Below are 18,593 nucleotides of genomic sequence, written 5' to 3'. Positions count from 1 at the left end.
ATGATCATTTTGCAATAGAAAATATGGGTACATGGAAAAAATAATTTGAAAGGATAACTAACAATCATTTTATATACTTCAATAACTGTTAATGACTTTTTAGTAGGGTTTTTTTTTGGTCTATTTTTGTCTTTTGAGCCCTTATTGCTTAGCTAAATTACAGCATGCTAAACATAAATTTGTAGTCACATATTTATTATCAAATATTTGATACATGTTTTGAAGACTATACCAGCGAGAGACTATTTTGTTTCTTAATATCATATTGCTAGCCATTAGTTAGAAGTGTCTACATGCTGCTGGACAGTAACTGAAGATGTAAGTCAAAAGAATAATAGCTAAAACCTTTAAACTGTCCTCAATGGTCTTCAAAAGTAACTTACAAGAGATTTAACAGAATGGAACTTACTCCATGCCCTGTGCAGTCTGCCGTGCAATATCTATAAGTTTGATCATCTCGAATTTGGTCTCAATGATGTGGAGATGATGATATAAGCTGGAGCCCTCACACCACTGGGTAACAATAGCCAGTTGTGGCTTTGTTGAATAACCCATGAAGAGTAGGATATTCACATGTCGAGTTTTCCTGTAAAAAGAAATGTGACAGTAAATAGTAAATGTTGATAAACTTTAGCAAATGTTAAAAAAGAGGGCCAAAGCAGTCTACTTATTAATAAGATGTTGTCAGAAAAAGGTATTTTTAAAAAAGCCAACAGAAGGATAAATTTAGATGAGACTTTAGGAATTGTCTAGTCTAACATCCTACCCTTTTCATAAACATCTTTTTTAGTATACCTCATAGACAGGCAACTAGAGATTCCTTAAATACCTTCAATTATGGGAAGTTTATCACTGAGACTGTAGCCTGTTCCCGCTACTCTTTTTCTTTCTTTCTTTTTAAAATTTTTTTGGTTGTACTGCGCAGCATGTGGGATCTTAGTTCCTCAACCGGGGATCGAACCTGTGCCCCCTGCAGTGGAAGTTCGCAGTCCTAACCACTGGACCACCAGGAAAGTCCCCTCTTTTTTTTCTTTTAAAGTGGTTCTAGTATTAGTAGAAGTTTAGGTTGAGAAAAAAATCATTTTCCTACAACTTCCTTCACTGGATTCCCTGTTCTGCTCTCTGCAATGAAACAGAGTAAGTTTATACCCTCTTGAACGTTAACAGCCTTCTATGGACCCAAATATTCTCAGTTCTGTTGACCATTTTCCCCCCGAAGTTATAGTTCCAGAATCCTCCCCATCTAAGTTGTCCTTGCCTGGACACATTCTAGTTTGTTAATTTTCCTTAAGTTCCAGGGCTTGATACAATCTCTAAATGTGTTCTGATAAGCTCAGAATTTTGCGAGCATTGTCTCCATAAGTGGAAGTATTACTTCTCGTGATCAGAACACTATATTTCCATTAATTCACTCTAGGATTAATATTTCTATCAGCTGTACCATATAATATTGCATACCACTTACAAGAATACAGTTAAAGACAAAATATACTCAGACAAACTTTGTTTTATTCATTTTAAGTAAATCTGTAAAGCTAACAGTGGCTACCACTGGAAAACACAAGTTGATCAAGATAACTTCTCTGGAAAACGTGATTCACACAAGCTCACCTGAGTACTCCTACTTCATTTTTGAAGGCCTGTAACTGCTGAGGTGTGGGTGCTGTCACATTCAACATTTTCACTGCCACATCACCTAAAAGGTAATTGCCATTCCAAATGTCATTCCAATTTTTAAAATTTAAAAATATAAAAAAATCTAGGGTATTTTCACTAATTACCACGGCCTTAAAAATATACCATTATAAAACTGCAAATAAATTATACCTTAACTTCTTAAACTGCATTAATTGTCTAAGGATAAAAACTAAACTAACAATAATATTCCTATACTAGTATTTCAAAATACCAATCCAAAAAAACAGCCAATCTCATTTTTCCCCTGGAAATTTAGTTTAACCAATTAAACACCCATGATATTTTCCTAGTTATTTAACAAAACTAAATTAGACACATTCACTAACTGAATGTTAAAACTGCAGTTGACAGGCCCAATGGAACTTGGCTGAAATAGAAAACTGCAGACTTCTTTATCAGAGTATTTAACACCTTTTCGAATCCATGGATCACTTGTTGCTTTTTACTTAGGAAAATTATTTAAAAAACACAAAACTGTATGTGAAACAGGTACAAGTCTTACGTTGCCAAAGGGTGTATAAATTGGTACAACCACTTGAAACACTGTTGGCAGTACCTACTACGGGCCCCACAATTCTTTCCTAGGTATATACCAACCAACTTGGACACATGTGTTCACCAAACGACAGGTACTAAGAATACTCATAGAAGCAGCATCCATAATCGCCCCAAACTGGAAACTATTCAAATGCTCATCACACAGTAGATAGTCATGCTACAGTCACACAATGAACACTATATAGAGAATGAATAACCTACAACTACATACAATAATATAGATGAATCTTATAAACAATATTGAGTAAAAAGGACCAGATACAAAGGAGTACATCCTGTATTATTTCTGTTTAGGTCAGGACAGTGGTTACCCTTGGGGGCAGAGGGCATAAGGAGGACTTCTAGAGTGCTGGTAATCTCCTGTTTATTGAACAGTGTGTTGACTTTGTGAAATTTTAGCTACTTGTACACTTATGTGTACTTTTTTGCATGTATATTTCAATATAATTAAACTAACTTACTGATTTTTCCTGATTATCAAATAAAGTGCTTATAGTAAAAAAAAATCAAACTTAAAATTAAAAAATTAAACATTTTGAAAGCAAAAGGAATAAAATTAAAATCTCCCATAATCACGTCACTCTGAAATGACCATTGTTATTAACCTATTGATGTATACCCTACTAGGCTTTTATATGTATGCAGTATAAATATTTATAAATACATATGAAAAAGGCAACCTAAAAAGATATATACTAAAATACTGATGGTCATTTAAAAAATTATGTTATATATATTTATATGTAGCATCATAATATGGGATATTATACATGCTGCTTTTAAAATATACCACATACACCTTTCCATAAAATAGACATCTACCATACCATTTTAATTTCTATATAATCATATATGGAGGTTATCAATTTATTTATTCCTTCCTCTATTAATGAGCACTTAAGTTATTTCCATTTTTCATTAATATCAAATCTCTAATGAATATACTTGCACACACGTTTGTTCCTGTTCTACAAATGGAATTGTTGGCTCTATATATATATTGCCAAACTGCCCCCCAGAAAATTCATAGCAATTTATGTTTCCACCAGCAGCATTACAATCACAACTCTAAATATAATCAATTAAAAAAAAAACTTGGTCCATTTGATTATCTTTTCAAAGAAAGATAAGTCATTTGAGAGGCAATAATGATTTCTATTTTTTGAATTTGTAATTCTTTCACAACTAGTGAGACTGAACATTTTTTATATGTTTACTGCCCAGTCTTTCCTTTGGTAAGTACTCTTTTTGTATGTTTACTTGTGGTTTATAATACAAATAAAATTACCAGCAGAAAGACTTATAAAAATAAAAACAAATCTTGGGGACTAGCTCATCTGGAGGATTATCATCTTTAAAAATTATTACTGTAGTATAATGATTAAACTTCTGGCTGCTGTGAATCCAGTTTTTATTTCCCATAATTTCTGTTATAAACCTTTGGAGGACTCTTGCATCTGATCAAAATTACCTTAATGATGCAAACAGTGAATACTCCCTTTGATATTTTTTTATAAAAGTTATTATATTCTATTATTATAATTTGTGACAAGGTCACTGTATTACATACATACCATGCCACTTTCCCTTGTAGACTGTCCCAAATGACCCGGATCCAATTCTTTGTCCCACCGTGATCTGCCCATCAGGAATCTCCCAATCGTCACTTGAATCCCGTCTACCAAGTGTTTTCTTGATAAAAATAGTGCAAAAGTCAAGCCAAGGCAAACAAAAAAGGAAAATCTTATGCTTCACACTAAGTACATTTCCCTATTCCTGAAAGGGACGTAAGTTAGGAAGAGAGCAAGAACTTTGGAAAAAACAACCAAAAAAACCCATACTCTAGAGGAATAATAGAAGGATGATTCTTACAATATAGAACTTAAGTTTAAGACCTAAGTCAGTATTAGGGTGGAAATAGTTTATTAAAAAATAAAAATTATTTATTGGGTATGAGCAGAAATGTTACTATTATTAAATTTTATTATTAAAATCAATAAAATAAAGCGGCTTTTTTATCATTTGGAAGACTACTAGGAGCAAGATAAGTGCTATACGTTTGTGACTAGTTTTGGCTCCAAAGGCCAAAAAGTTAAGGTACTATGGCTGTTGATAATCTAATTACTTTCTCCCAGTCAGTGCTAAATTTCCTCATATATCTTATCTGACCCAATCTCTCTCAAAAAAAATTATCAACATATACAATCACTTTGGGATGATAAAGGACCCACATATCCAACATATACTATTGCTAAAATGATTAGTTTTTAATATAGATTTAATTTACAGCAGACAGTCAATTTTTCATTAGGGAAGAATGTCCTTTGGTAGATATTTGTATTTCAGACCAACTCTTTAGAACATACATGCCTAATCATGCCTCCTAAAATAGTAGCTTACTCTCTTTCCATAGTTTAGAAACAGAACACTATTCCTGCTCTTCCAAAACTGCCTTTTACTCAATGATATTAGAGTTGAGAGCAAAAATGAGTGTTGTGTTTTGTTTTTAAGCGAAAAACTATCAGCTCTTAAATTTATTTGATTATGGGAATTCTGTGTCAAATATGGACATATATGCCACTATATATCATATATCTAAAAGGTGACAATACATTTGCCTATGACTTCTAAGAAGACAGAACTTAGAGGAAAAAAGATATCATGTACTCTCACCATTCGATTCCTGTCTTCTGAAGATGAAGATGACTTCCTTTCTCGCTGAGGTCCTGGAGATTTCTGTAATGCTTTCACGTTAGTGAGTGAGCCAGGTAATGAGGCAGGGGGCGTGGCAGATAAACCTGTGGTTGATCCTAAGTTAGTGAAAGGGAAATGTATCTATTAAAGGAGGATCAAGTACATTAGCTTATTGGGGACAGAGGGTAGAGGGAGATTTAGACTTATTTTAAAAATGCAGTATATGTTCTAATACAGACCATTTGGAAAGGACAGGCAAAAAAGGAGCCTCATTTGGTGACTAGCTTTAAATTAAAAAACTATAATTTCTTTCAGTTTTATACTTTTAGCTTTCTGGTCAATTTCATGACCTTTAAAACGTCTGATTACAGATATATACTTTGTTTATTGGTGCAGAGTCTAGGAGAAAAATAATCTTTTTAAAATAAGAGATAAACACTAAAAAATACTCCCAAGTTTTTTCTTTGATCAAAAAACAAGAAGCAAACTCAACTTAAAAGGGAATATAAAAAATAAACTTTAAATTATGTTACCTTAACAGCTTATCAATTAAAAAAAAAGATAGAAATTCCCCAAATGGAAACATATTCTAATAACGGCCATAATGTTGACATTACCTGGCTCTTTCATATTAGCCACTAAAATTTTTAAAAATCCTATACTACATACTATACTATTTAAGAGTGAGAGATACTGGTCACTTTCATTGTTTCCTGGAGGCTTATTTTGCTAAACAAAGATGAATTTTACCTGCATAACAAAGTTAATGCAAACAAAGCCAAGCAGGTTTCTAAAGACTTTCTGAAAAATCTCTGCCTATAAAATGAGGGCAAGGTAAGTGCTATGGCTTCTCAGCCAAGTTACTACAAATGGAAAAATTCTATCAGCCAAATGAGTCCAAGGGGTACACTCTTTGAAAATGGACTCAGTTGGCAGGGTTGCATACCTTTCTGATGGATATTTTTCCAAATGCTGATTGAGCAAAAATCCCAATTCATGTACAGAAAGCACCTGGTTCAGAGGGGTTCAGGGCAATGACTCCTAGTGGGGCCTGAGTATAGCTAAGTAGGACTGAGATGTCAGGTAATGTTTGCACATACAGAACAAAAAGACTTCAATTTTTTTAAAAAGTAGATAACTATTCTCTAGTTAAAAAGTCACTATCTTTCAAAGAACAAGGATCAGAATACTAATGGCAACATTTAAATGTTAAAACTGTGTAGAACTTTTCTCATTACTACACCACATATGTCATCATGTGGAATTTCCATGACCTCACATGCAATTTTCTAAAAGAAAATGGTAACTGGAATGTCTATTAATTAGAGCACAATCCATATTCTGCCTTCCACTGATAATTTTCAACATCATAAAGCCTTAACTGAATACCCAGGCTTCACAATTCTGATCTACTCAGTGCTATATTGTATCACTTTAATTACACTACTCAGTACTCTATAACTTCCAGTCCATTCCATGGATTTTCTGAGAAAGTTGGGCTGAGAGCAAAAATCTGAAATGCCACCATTACATTCAGAATAAGTTAAAAGACACTGACTAGCAAAAGCCAGTAAATATAATTCATTAAAAATATTTACAGCAAGACACCCATCTAAATTTTGACTTAAATTTTTAAAAATCAGTTTAAAGGATGGATAATTTAAGGATGGAAAGATAAAATGTGAGTAATTAAAGGATGGAAAGATAAAATGTGAGTGAAATTATACTGCTAACTTTTTCCTCACATGAGGGCATAACTGAAAGTATAAATCCTAATTTTCTGAAGTGTGCTAAAATACCCCAAATATATTACAAATCTTCTTTAAGTTCCCTACCTTTGATATAAAATATACATGTCCTACGTTTTAAAAAAAAGGACACATATTACAGAAAAATAAAGCGAAAAGTCTAGTAAGAACTCATAATAGGGATTTCCACTTTTTGTAAAAACCAAAAAATTTGATAACCATTATTAGCAGCCATCAAGGCTATCACCTAAATGGATTAAAGTAAAATAAATTCAGCTTGAAGAAGCCCCTCCCCACATTATTTACTGTCACCCACTGAGTTTAAGAAATTATCAAGACCAAAAAGTAAGTAATATAACAAAAAACAAGATGGAAATCTCAGCTCAGAATTTTCTTGCTTTTAAAAATTTATGACAGACAGCATACAGGAAGCTTGTGGTGGTGAGTATGTGTGAGAAGCACATTCAGAGCATTCCAGCCAAGCCAAGCAGAAATTTAGTACTGAAAACTCTCACACTTACAAACACACACTGTGAGGGTGAGGCACAAACAGTATCTGTTGTTTATATTTAGTTTGCTTTGGGTGAAAACAAGAAAGAAGAGCCCAACTACCTCTGAACACTGGGCCAGGCTCAAAATCAAACACTATTTCACTGGGGACAGAATGTAGGAGGGGACTGGGAGTCCGGGATTGGTATTTCCGAAGACAGCGCATCAGCTGGTTCAAAGGGGCTGTTAGAAGAAAAAGAGAGGGGCAGGCAAACACAGGAAGACAGACACACAGAAGAAATGAAAGAAGTCACGGGGAATAAATGAGTTGAAGCCTGCTTCACAAAATAATTCTGGATGTCTAAAAAATCTGCTTGTTTTCATAAAATTCCAATGATTCTTTATAAAGTGATTCACAAAAAGGATAAGAAATGGCATTTGATTTTTGGTACTAAGCAGGCAATTTTTCGGACTAAGTTAACTCTGTGATGCTAACAGGATGGCAACATTTAAATGCTGGATGTATTGGGCAAAATTATCAAAAGCCACAGCTATTAAGACATATGAAAGTCAAACTGGCAGCAACATTAATTGGTGGGTTCATGGAATAACAAACAGGAAAAAAAAAAAACTTTTATAACTATGTGCTATAGTAAATACTAAGTCCAGAGTACATAACGCAGGCTTATTATTTTGGTAGGTCCACAGGTATGTATAAATATTACAACAAAAGATGGTTTACTCAATGTTTATTCAACATAAAGTATCTTTGAGCCTGGGCTTAGATATTTTGAATATAAAGTAGGTCACAGTGAAGAGACCAACTCTAAACAAGATATGCAGGTATTGTAGGGCTTCCTTATTAAATAGAAGACAGCTGAAGAGGTAAGCATAAAGGACCACCTGGAATAAAGCAGAAGCTAACACACTATTGTAAGGCAATTATACTTCAATAAAGATGTTAAAAAAAAAAAAAAAAAAAAAAAAGGACCACCTGGAAGAAAACGTCAAGATAGTTTCAAACACCATCTCTTAGAAAAATCTTATGGGGGTAAGATCTTATTTAAAAAGTATTTTCTAAAGTAATGTTTTGCTATGCTCCCAATTTTCACTGTGTGCTAGAGTGAATATCTGATGAAAATTCTGTAAGAAATCTCAATTCAGTTTCTCATTTGCTTATTTTATTTACTGGACTAGTAAAAGGGGAACTAGGCTTTTCTATTAGGGGTCCATGCTATAAAGTATATATTCCAAAGCCTTCTAGAAAGCTGAAGGGAAGTGGCTGACAATGTCTAACAAACTGACAAGTTGTAGCAGGCAACCCCAGGGATTCTCCCCAAGAATGATGTAGGAGTCAAGTTTTAACTGGTTGTAAGCTCAATCTTTAAGTATTAGTGGAGGTGGTTAGGAATAAAGTGGGTAAAATAATTAAGGATCTCTCCTCGACAACAACATCTAAAAACTGTAGATAGTACATTTAAGACTCCCTTTTATGTCCTCTCTTTTTCTCCAGCTATGAATTAGTTAAAATTTTATTAGAGATAAATGATAAATACTAAAGAAAAGCAAACAATTTTTGGTTTTTCTCTGCACATTTTTCTCTGTGTCTGTGTTTCATGAAAGAAGCAAATATAAAGGAGACAAGCAGCAAAGCAATTGCATTTTTCCCTGATTTTTTTTTTAAATTGAAATCACTACTTACCTCCATCACTACGAAACCCTTGGTCTCTAATCAAGTCCTACAAATAAATAGTAATGTATATTTAATCAAAGCATATGTTAAGAAAGTAATAACATTTTATTTTCCACTAAGCATTCACAGAAAGGTTAATTCAAAATAATACCTGCCTTATAAATTACTTCACGAAACAGAAAGAATATGGAATTAGCTAGTGAACATGATAAAATAAAAAATTTGAAGCACTCGTCAACCTAACCCTAGACTGAAGGGATTATTAGTCCTGACGAAATGTTGAAATCCATTTCAGGCCATTCAAAACCAATGGCTGCATTAATTCTTAAAAAAAATTCTACTGGCACATATTAAGAGCCATAAAATGTTCATACCCTTTGATCCTGTAATTCCACTTCTGGGAATTTTTCCTAAGGAAATAATTCAGAAGAAAAAATGATATGCACAAAGATGTTTAGTGCAACATTATCCATTATACTAAAAAACCAGAAATTATTTCCCTATTTTAGGCATACTGACATATTGGTTAACTAAATTATAGTGTATCAATTTAGTAAGTATGATGTAGCTACTAAAACAATTATGAAGCTTGACTCATGAAACATGTTTACAATAAAAAAGAATACAAAATTAAATGTACACTGACACAATTATAAAAATATAAATGTGTAAGGACACACTAGAAGGGGGAAAAAAATGTCTTTATTATTAAAATACAGCTTTTTACAACAGACAACGTGGTGGGGCAGGGCAGTGGGGGAAGAGCCTACTGGCAATGCAATGCAATTTGGACCCTGACAGACAGAACTTAATCTACCCAGTATAACTTAAATATGAGGTCTCTAAATAAGCTCAAAGTCTCTTTGCAAATAGGCAGCTTTTCATTTATAGGCTAAAACAAAGAGCACATTCTTTACAGATGTATTTCTGTCATATTCAATGTATTATATAAAGCCTTTAACATTTTCTACAGAATAATCAACAAATACTCATATCTCCAAATAAGATGCTAAATGTTAGGGGTTGTGTGACTATCAATAAATATAAAAAATCATGGTGGTCTCACTAACTTTGTGTTCTTGAGAGCTTATAATCTAAGTGTAAGAAAGATATACACACACAGAAATTATGTGATATAAGAATAAAAGCTTAAGAAAACAATAAAAAAGGTGCCAAAGTTGCTTAGTTAATTGCCAAATAAATAGTATGGGTGAAAAGATTCTTCATGCTACGTTAAGTTCACAGGATAAATAAATAACTATAGAACTTGGCCATTGGTGAAGCATTTGAAGAAGATGATCTAAGTGTTGGGGTTTGAGGGGTAGACAGGAATGCAGAAAAGAAAAGCAGAGGGGGACTTCCCTGGTGGTCCAGTGGTTAGGACTCCGCACTTCCACTGCCGTGGCCCGGGTTCAATCCCTGGTCGGGCAACTAAGATCCTGCAAGCTGAGAGGCGCGGCAAAAAAAAAAAAAAAAAAGTCTTCTAGACAACCTACTGCTAATAACCACCATAAACTTATATTTTCCAATCTCAAATATGTTCTTAAAGCTCCCTGACAATCTTTATCTATGTGACCTAGGTTAAATAGGATCTTCTAGTATTCCAATACTGGCTATTTCAAACTTTTTGCCAATCTCCTATGGGGTTCCTTTGTTACTTATATCTCTTCCCTTTTTTAGCATGACAGAGAAATCAGAAACTATCAAAGAACATTCTGTTCTGCCTCTATATCTACAAACATTTGTATAATAATATTAGCTATAATTTTTGAATTCTTATTTTGTGCCAAGAACAATAAGCATTTTCAAATCACTACAAGGGGTAGACACTATACGCCTCAAGGTTAAGTCATCTGCCCATGGTCATACTGCCTGTAAAGAGCTACGGAGCTAGCTATGTTCATCTTTAATTCCTCATAGCCTCTGAGGAACATCACTTCCAAGTTCAAGGAATTTTACTACCTCAGTTATTCTTTGTTATTTTTTAACCTCTCTCTTCACTTGCTTCTTCCCCTGAAGTTACAAATATGCTCAAGTCTCTGCTTCAATCTATGGCCCTTTCATCATTCCTTTATAGCCAAGCTTCTCAAAATTGGCACTTAATCCCACATCTTTAACTGGTTTTGCTATCCTCCAACAGTCCTCTAAAACAGCTCTCAATGAAGTAAAAATGACATTGTAATTGCCCAATAGTCATTTCCAGTCCTTATCTCATTTGAGTCTCAATGGCAACTGCCATCAACTACTTAGGCATTCTTGAAGTCCCCTTTTCTCCCTTTGGCTTCTGCAACACTACTTTCTCTTACTTATTTGAAGCTAAAGTTAGGAAGAGAAGCCTAAAATGGAGACAGAGAATGACAGTCTCTGCCTGTATCTCAAATGTTAATGTTTACTGGGGTTGCATGTCTACCCTCTTTTCAGTTTACATATAGTATTTGAGTAATATCACTTACATCCATGACTTTAACTGACAAAAATAGTCTATTTCTAAATGGGTATCTCTACTCAAGGTCCTCATTTCAACTGCTACTGGACTTCTAAACAAGGAAAGTTCCACAGACACCTTAAAGTCAAGGTGTCCAAAATAAAAGTTAACATTTTCATTTCTACAAACCCTGTTCTTCTTCCTTTGGCATTTCCTATCTTAATGGATAGAATAAATACTATCTATTCACCTAAGCCAGACAACTCTAGGCATTATCTTTTTTTTTTTTTTTAATCACCATTTCTTATTTATTTATTTTTGGCTGCGTTGGGTCTTCTTTGCTGTGTGCAGGCTTTCTCTAGTTGCGGTGAGAGGGGGCTACTCTTTGTTGCAGTGCACGGGCTTCTCACTGCGGTGGCTTCTCTTGTTGCAGAGCATGGGCTCTAGGCACGTGGGCTTCAGTAGTTGTGGCACGCGGGCTCAGTAGTTGTGGCTCGTGGGCTCTAGAGCACAGGCTCAGCAGTTGTGGCGCACAGGCTTAGCTGCTCCGCGGCATGAGGGATCTTCTCAGACCAGGGATCAAACCCGTGTCCCCTGCATTGGCAGGCGGATTCTTAACCACTGCGCCACCAGGGAAGTCCCTAGGCATTATCTTTTGTTACCTCTCATCTCTTTCACTTCTCTCCTCTACTACTATATAGAACAGTGATTGAGATAAGAAAGAAAGACCAGGTTTTACCCCATTTCAATCATTTATCACCTGTGTGATCTGGGGTAAGTTTCCTGATATCTCTAAATCTAATTTTCTTAACAGTAAAATAAGGATAATACTACTACTTAACTCACAAGTGTTTGTGAGGACAGAATAAGAAAATGTATGTAAAGTACTTAGTAAAGTACCTAGCACATAGTAAGCATTAACAGTAGCCATTTACAGTATCCATCCTAACAATCGTGCCTATCAAATCTCTCACTAATTCAAAAGAACTTTCTAAAGTAAAGAGCTGATCACTTTCTTTCCCACTCAGTTTATCGGACCCCCTATTACCAACTACTATAGTGACCTCAGAGTAATAACATAATGTCTCTCAGTGTGGACTCTACCTACTTAGTTTCATCCTCTACCATTCCCCACCCTTCTCCTGAACCCTAAACTCCTACAATACCAACTATTCATTACAACCCACATAAAGGTACTTCTATATTTCTGCACATACCATTTCCGTAACAAATGCCCTTCCTTCTTAAAACCCCCACCTAGTGCACTGAATAAACTCCGACTCCTTCCTACTCATCTTCTACAGTCTGGCTTAAATGTTGTCCCTTCTCTGCTAAAGATGACTACATTTAACCAGGTAGGGTTTATCATCCCCTTCTATAAACTATCACTGTATACTTTGTGTTTATTTATTTATATGGCTGATTCATCCATTTCCATTAGACTGTGACCTCCTTGAGGGCAAAGACTGTGCTAATTCATCTTAATTCCCTATTCTGACACAGTGCCTATCCCAGAGGAAATATTAAATCTGGTTTACTGGAATAATAAATGACAAATAATGACTGAAATTGAATGAAATGACTGAAACTGAATGAAATGCTAAAAGGTTTATATTTTTCAATGGGAAGTAAATGAAAGTTTTGGAACAAAGGAACAGATGATGATAGAGGTTTTATAAAAATTATTCTGATAATAGCAATAAAAAATGGAAATGGGCAGAGAGAAATCAATGGCAGGAAATCTATTTAGGAGATTAATGTAATAAGTAGTTCAAGTGAAGAAATATGGGCCCAAATGGTGGTAGTAATAACAAATTTGAGACGTATATCAAAAGGAAAGGTGATACCTTATGACTATTTGCTTATAGGGGAAGATGAAAAAGCAAGATATAAAGATGACACTCCTAATGTTCAAGCCTAAGAGAATAGGAGAAACTTAATAACACTAAGACATAAAGAGAAATAGTCTAAAAGAACATCAGTTTTGAAAGTAACTACAAAGGTAACAACTTTGAACATACTGACAATAGATCTAACTGACAATAGATCTGACAATAAATACAAAGGTAACAACTTTGAACATACTGACAGTTAGATCTAATAGATCTAACTGACAATAGATCTAGAAATAAGATGTGATTTCTTATTTCACACAATCTCCTTATTTCCATATTTCCCTCTCTATTTTTTTTTTCCTTTGTATTCAGGTCTAGCCAGACAGAAGAAGACCTTATTAGTTGAGAAAAATTGATATTAAGAAAAGGCTACTTTAAATGAATCCAATAAAAATAGAGAAAAAATTTCATAGTAAAAAATAGGAAGAAAGTCTGACTTGGGAATGTATCTTGAAAAATGAAATTAAGATTTATAAGAAGTTTATTTTCTTTTACATTCAACAAAACTTTAAGTTATAATTTCAACAGTATGCTAATCCTTAGAATTAATACAGAAAAAATCAAGTTTTCATTGGTAATAATATCAAACTTATGACAGCACAAATTGAAATTCTTAATTTCATATTCATCTTTTACATCACAATCATCATCATTTTTATAAAAATTTTAAAGGACTTCATCAATCCCTCAAAGGCCTCCATCAATCCTATGATATTTAAATCATTTTCACTTGAAAAGCCTATTCTCTTGTCATCCTTATAGACTTTCTCTCTTTTACTGTTAACTGGACTAATTTAATTCTGCTGTACCCTTATTTCTCAATGACTTTATAAGATTTGAGTAGTTCTACCAAGTGACTTTTTCACTGTCTTCATAAAATCCTTAAAATCTTATTTTTGTTGTCAGATTCACAATCAATCTGCTTTATGTTTTCACTGAAATGTTGGATAGTGATGGAAAAGGGCTGGAATGCAAGCTGGTATTAAATGGGGAGGGATATGTGAGTGGAGACTAATATTAAGGGAGTCTGTTAATTAGTGATTATTTTCCTGTTAGGATAATTTTTGCTTCTTCACTCAACCTTATGAGGACTCACATAAGGAATGCCGGTATAATGAGAACAACCCTTGTCCTCTAACATACACATGACCCCTCAGTAACTTCACTATCCTGCTTACATGGGGAAACAGTTTCAAATTCCTTTATAAATATAATTACTTTCCAAGGCAAACAAATTTGGTGGCTTTTTTGTTTTGTTGCTTATTACAGACAGAGACTGAGGATAACCCACATTTTTTATTCTAAAGTACAAATTCTGGGAGAAGTGATCCCAACCCCACCACAGCTCAGATAGCAAGGGCTCTTTATTCTCTTCAGTTACTGAGATGATGTATTGATAGTCGAATGAACCAGTCCTTTTGGATTGATCCTGCGTATCTCATCTTTTTTCTCATCTCTTCCTTCTCTTTTGTCTATATCAGGGACTGGCAAAATACAATGGGCTGGCCACCTGCTTTACTAAAGATTTACTGGAATAAAGCCTCACCTATTTGTTTAAAATGTATTACCTATGGCTGTTTTCACACTACACTGGCAGAGTTCAACAGTTGTCATTAGAGATCATATGACGCACAAGCCTAAAATATTTACTATGTGGCCCTTTTAGAGTTTGTTGATCCCTGGTCTGTATTATGGGAAACAGACCTCTGCTTTGTCTTCTAACCCTTTTACTAATACAAATACTTTTTGATGACTTCTTATGTTAGGTGCCAACTAACACCTAATAGTTCCTATGTTAGGGAACTATATTAGGAATGGTTTCTGCTGTCCAGGAGTTAAGGTCAAATCGAAGAAGTGACACTAATGTACATAATTAACTTAGAGTGTATAAGATAAACCAGGAAAGTAAAAAAATTCAAGAGTGACCAGCCCCAGAAGGAGACTAAAATAATTGACTTGTGTAGAGATGGAATCCAATGGTATACTCAAGAAAGTAAAGAAGGTAAAAGGTAGCTTTGCATGAGAAGTACATAAAGTAATGATTAGTCCTTAAGGGTTATTTAACTCAAAGTTAAACTTTTCAAAATTTAGGTAAAGATTTCAAATTGATCTAAATAGGAAATATGCAAGTGTATTCTTATTTTTTCTTTACCCCAAAATGGTCAAGTGGATTATCTGTTAAATAAATGAAGATAAGACTTTTACAGAGATGGTGTCATAAGGAAAAAAAATGAGAATAACTCTATAATTTGGTGCCAGTTAAATATTTTATGCCATCAGAGAAGATGAAAAGGCTTTTCTGATTTGTAATTCATGAAAAGTCTATCACTTATAATAAATGCGATAAATGAAAGATGGCACTTATTTCTGATCTATATTATAAATGTAGCAGAAAAAATAAAGAAACACATTTGAATTTTCTAAGTTCGAGCACTGCTGGATACTTACATCAATATTGACAGGTTCTATGGTGTTTATATGCACATTTGGAGCTGATGAGGACCGGTCTCGTTGTCCAAACTGATTTCGATGATCTTCATCTGGTCGGAAAGGCTGTGGAATTGGAATGGATTTTGAAGGAGACGGACTGGTGAGAATTGGGGGCCTGGAAAAATCAAGTGATTGGAAGATAAGATTCAGATCAACTTTATAGAGATAATAACATAGAAAAATGGATGATATAAAGATTTTCTTGTTTTCATATTCTCAAATAAAATCTTTAAAATAAAGCATTAAAAATTTCAGCAGTAATGGCTTTTAAAAGTGTTAGTTTAAAAAACTAATATGTGCTTGCAACTAACACTGACAAAGCTGCTTTGCTCAAGCAGACGCTCCAGGGAGTATCAATGATAAGAACACTGATTCTTATCCAGAAAACTCCAGAGAAATCTACAAATGGCTAAAAATTACCTGTTATTAATCAGCTGAAGAAACTCTTGTCCTTTAAAGTTATACAAAAATGCTCTAGGTAGGCACTGACTGAATAATGTCTGCCAATTTTTCTACCTTTGCCATTTCTTGATAGTTGAAGTTACTAAAATGAAATTTTTATGGGAAGTATCAATATTAGGAAATTATAAATCTTTTAAAAACATACATGTGTTTTTCAGGACCTAAAAGATATACCTATTGCTTTATACAAGAGTTGAATTAAAATCCTGAACAATAATAGCAAAAGATCATTTCCAAATTCAAAAGATGATTCTCAGAGTGTCAATCTCTCATATTTTGAAATGTTTACCATGCCCAATAATTGATACAAGACACATAGGAAAATAATATATTAAGCATTAAAGTAAATATTTGTAAAAACTGCTTTTTGATGAAACCATCAAAATAGGTGACAGAGTGACCTATTTTGGTACTGTGGATAAATAACAAAGTCTATGATCTCTCACTGCTCCCAAAATGAACCTGGCACTCACAGAGCACATTAAAGTTTTGAGAATAGATTGTAAACACCTGTGAGAAGTCTGTGCCCCTCAGAAGGAATATCCTAGGGAGCTAAGAAATGAGTGTCACTTGATTGACGAGGTGTGACTGTCTTAGTGAGCTCCATCAGGACCAATGAATGACGCAGTGCTAACAGCCTCTCTTCAGAGACTGGTTATCGTTGCACCCCATCTTATGCGAACTCTGTAACTAACCAGCATTATCTAGTGGTTAATAAGACAGCCAAAAAGACAATGTTGAGGGAATAAAAAGACATTTTTAAGACGGGAGAGGGTTTAGAGAGGAATGAGAAGAAAATACAGTAGAAAAGGACTAGATAAAGGTTGAAAGAGCCAAAGAAGCCAAATAGTGACAAAAAGCTTCTAAATAAAATGTTAATAGAATCTGAACCAAGAATCTGTGCTTCTTTGAAGCACACTTTCAAGGGTAGGGAAAGAAATTTTGACTTTATCTAAATGAATCCACTTAGAAGGGAAATAAAAATAATAAAATATTATGTACTTTAAAAAACTGCTATAAGCCCAATGAGAATTATAGGTAAGGCTGATGGAACTAGCCTTTAAGAAAATTAGCATGTTCTACTGGTCCTTTTTATTCTGATAATTGAGAAATTTTTAGTTTGTGACAAAGCTGTCTTTATTTCTGCTTTAGACAGCCAATAATAGCCGTTGGCAAGGGATTTTGGGAGCAGGTAAAAAGAACGTAAAAGTGACAATATTAGCTTTTAAAAAGTTTTGGAAAGTACACTGACTTTTTAAACACTACTTAGAGGTGATTTAAAGTCTCAAAGCAGTAACATACTTTAAGTTAGAACTTAAAAGTGGAAAAAGCCTGAATTTACTACAACTGAATAGGGTAGTCTAATTAACACAACTGATCTGGTGTAGTGACAGCAAGTCATTCTTGAAACTTACTGAATTAAAACTATGACAGCAACATGTAGTACACAATAAGTCAGAAATATGTACGCAAAGGACATTGGTCTTTAAGTAAGAAAAACAAAAACCTGGATTAAATCTAATAAATTTTATTAGCAAATCTAAAGAAAATGGGTATACTAGAAGATGAAGATATGCTGCTTGTACCTCCCTTCTCCCCTTGCCCCCGTGCCCCCACCATCACCATGCTTTTATTTCCTATGCTCATTCAGATTCTAGAATTCTTTACGGTCCAGTTCAAATCCCACTTTCTTGATTAAATGTTGACTACCCTCTCTCACTATTCTCTCTTCTCCTGTAAACATGATAATATTTATCACACAGTTTAAAATAATATATCATAAATTGTAGATTATAATTATATACTATTTTTAAATCATCGGCCATTATCTCATATGTTAATGTTACTTTTCTAAATGGAAATCATATACTTCTATATCTGATATTAAAAACAAAGCAATGATCACAAGGCAGGGACTCTAAATTATCTGTTGCTTGATTTTTTTCAAGAATGGTCCTAAAACAGTCTATGTCAGCTTTAACCCTGTGTATCTGTACCAAATGTACGTAAATTAGCTGACTGGTGTGATAAGCTACCTGAAAAAAAAAAATCCTTAATTTAACAATCCAAATGTTGGAAAGGTTTATAATTAACCAAAAGTTCCAAAGAAATCAGCTCAAATAGCATGTCACTGAACAGCAGGAATCAAATCATACCCAATAGAATCGGAGGGGGGTGCAGAAGGGGATGATCCAGACGTAAGGGTAGTCTCTGCTAAGGAGGCCTCCTCCTGTGGTATTGGGTGGTGTTCAAAGAACTTGGAGACAAACAGCAAACTGTGAGGCAAAAACAAAAACAAAACAAAAACAAACCTAACTTGTGCAAAACCCAGAAGCTTCATATACCAGAATACCTTAAAGAATTAACAAAAATGTCTGAGATCAAATTCCATTTTCAGGAAGGATTGTTAAATTCAATTACTTGTATTTTTGTCTAAAGGC

General features: G+C 34.1%; 1 protein-coding gene across 8 annotated transcripts in view; it reads right to left on the bottom strand.

Annotated features, from left to right (window-relative positions):
• Positions 1–18,593, bottom strand: part of BRAF (B-Raf proto-oncogene, serine/threonine kinase) — a 162,139-nt gene that overhangs the window by 42,594 nt on the left and 100,952 nt on the right. For 4 of the 8 annotated variants that reach the window (XM_036863233.1, XM_036863232.1, XM_036863235.1 and 1 more), the window contains exons 7-14: positions 18,309–18,428; positions 15,649–15,805; positions 8,890–8,926; positions 7,311–7,430; positions 4,930–5,066; positions 3,831–3,948; positions 1,612–1,696; positions 410–586 (exon numbers count right to left, since the gene is read on the bottom strand). In XM_036863233.1, the coding sequence (XP_036719128.1) occupies positions 410–586; positions 1,612–1,696; positions 3,831–3,948; positions 4,930–5,066; positions 7,311–7,430; positions 8,890–8,926; positions 15,649–15,805; positions 18,309–18,428 (951 nt within the window). The remainder of the gene's footprint in view (positions 1–409; positions 587–1,611; positions 1,697–3,830; positions 3,949–4,929; positions 5,067–7,310; positions 7,431–8,889; positions 8,927–15,648; positions 15,806–18,308; positions 18,429–18,593) is intronic. The other 4 variants (XM_036863236.1, XM_036863239.1, XM_036863237.1 and 1 more) reach the window with 1 other exon arrangement.

The sequence above is a fragment of the Balaenoptera musculus genome, chromosome 9, assembly GCF_009873245.2.
Source record: "Balaenoptera musculus isolate JJ_BM4_2016_0621 chromosome 9, mBalMus1.pri.v3, whole genome shotgun sequence".
NCBI classification, from domain to species: Eukaryota; Metazoa; Chordata; class Mammalia; order Artiodactyla; family Balaenopteridae; genus Balaenoptera; species Balaenoptera musculus.
The sequence above is the reverse complement of the archived record's forward strand: the minus strand, read 5'-3'. Positions and strand labels throughout refer to the sequence as shown.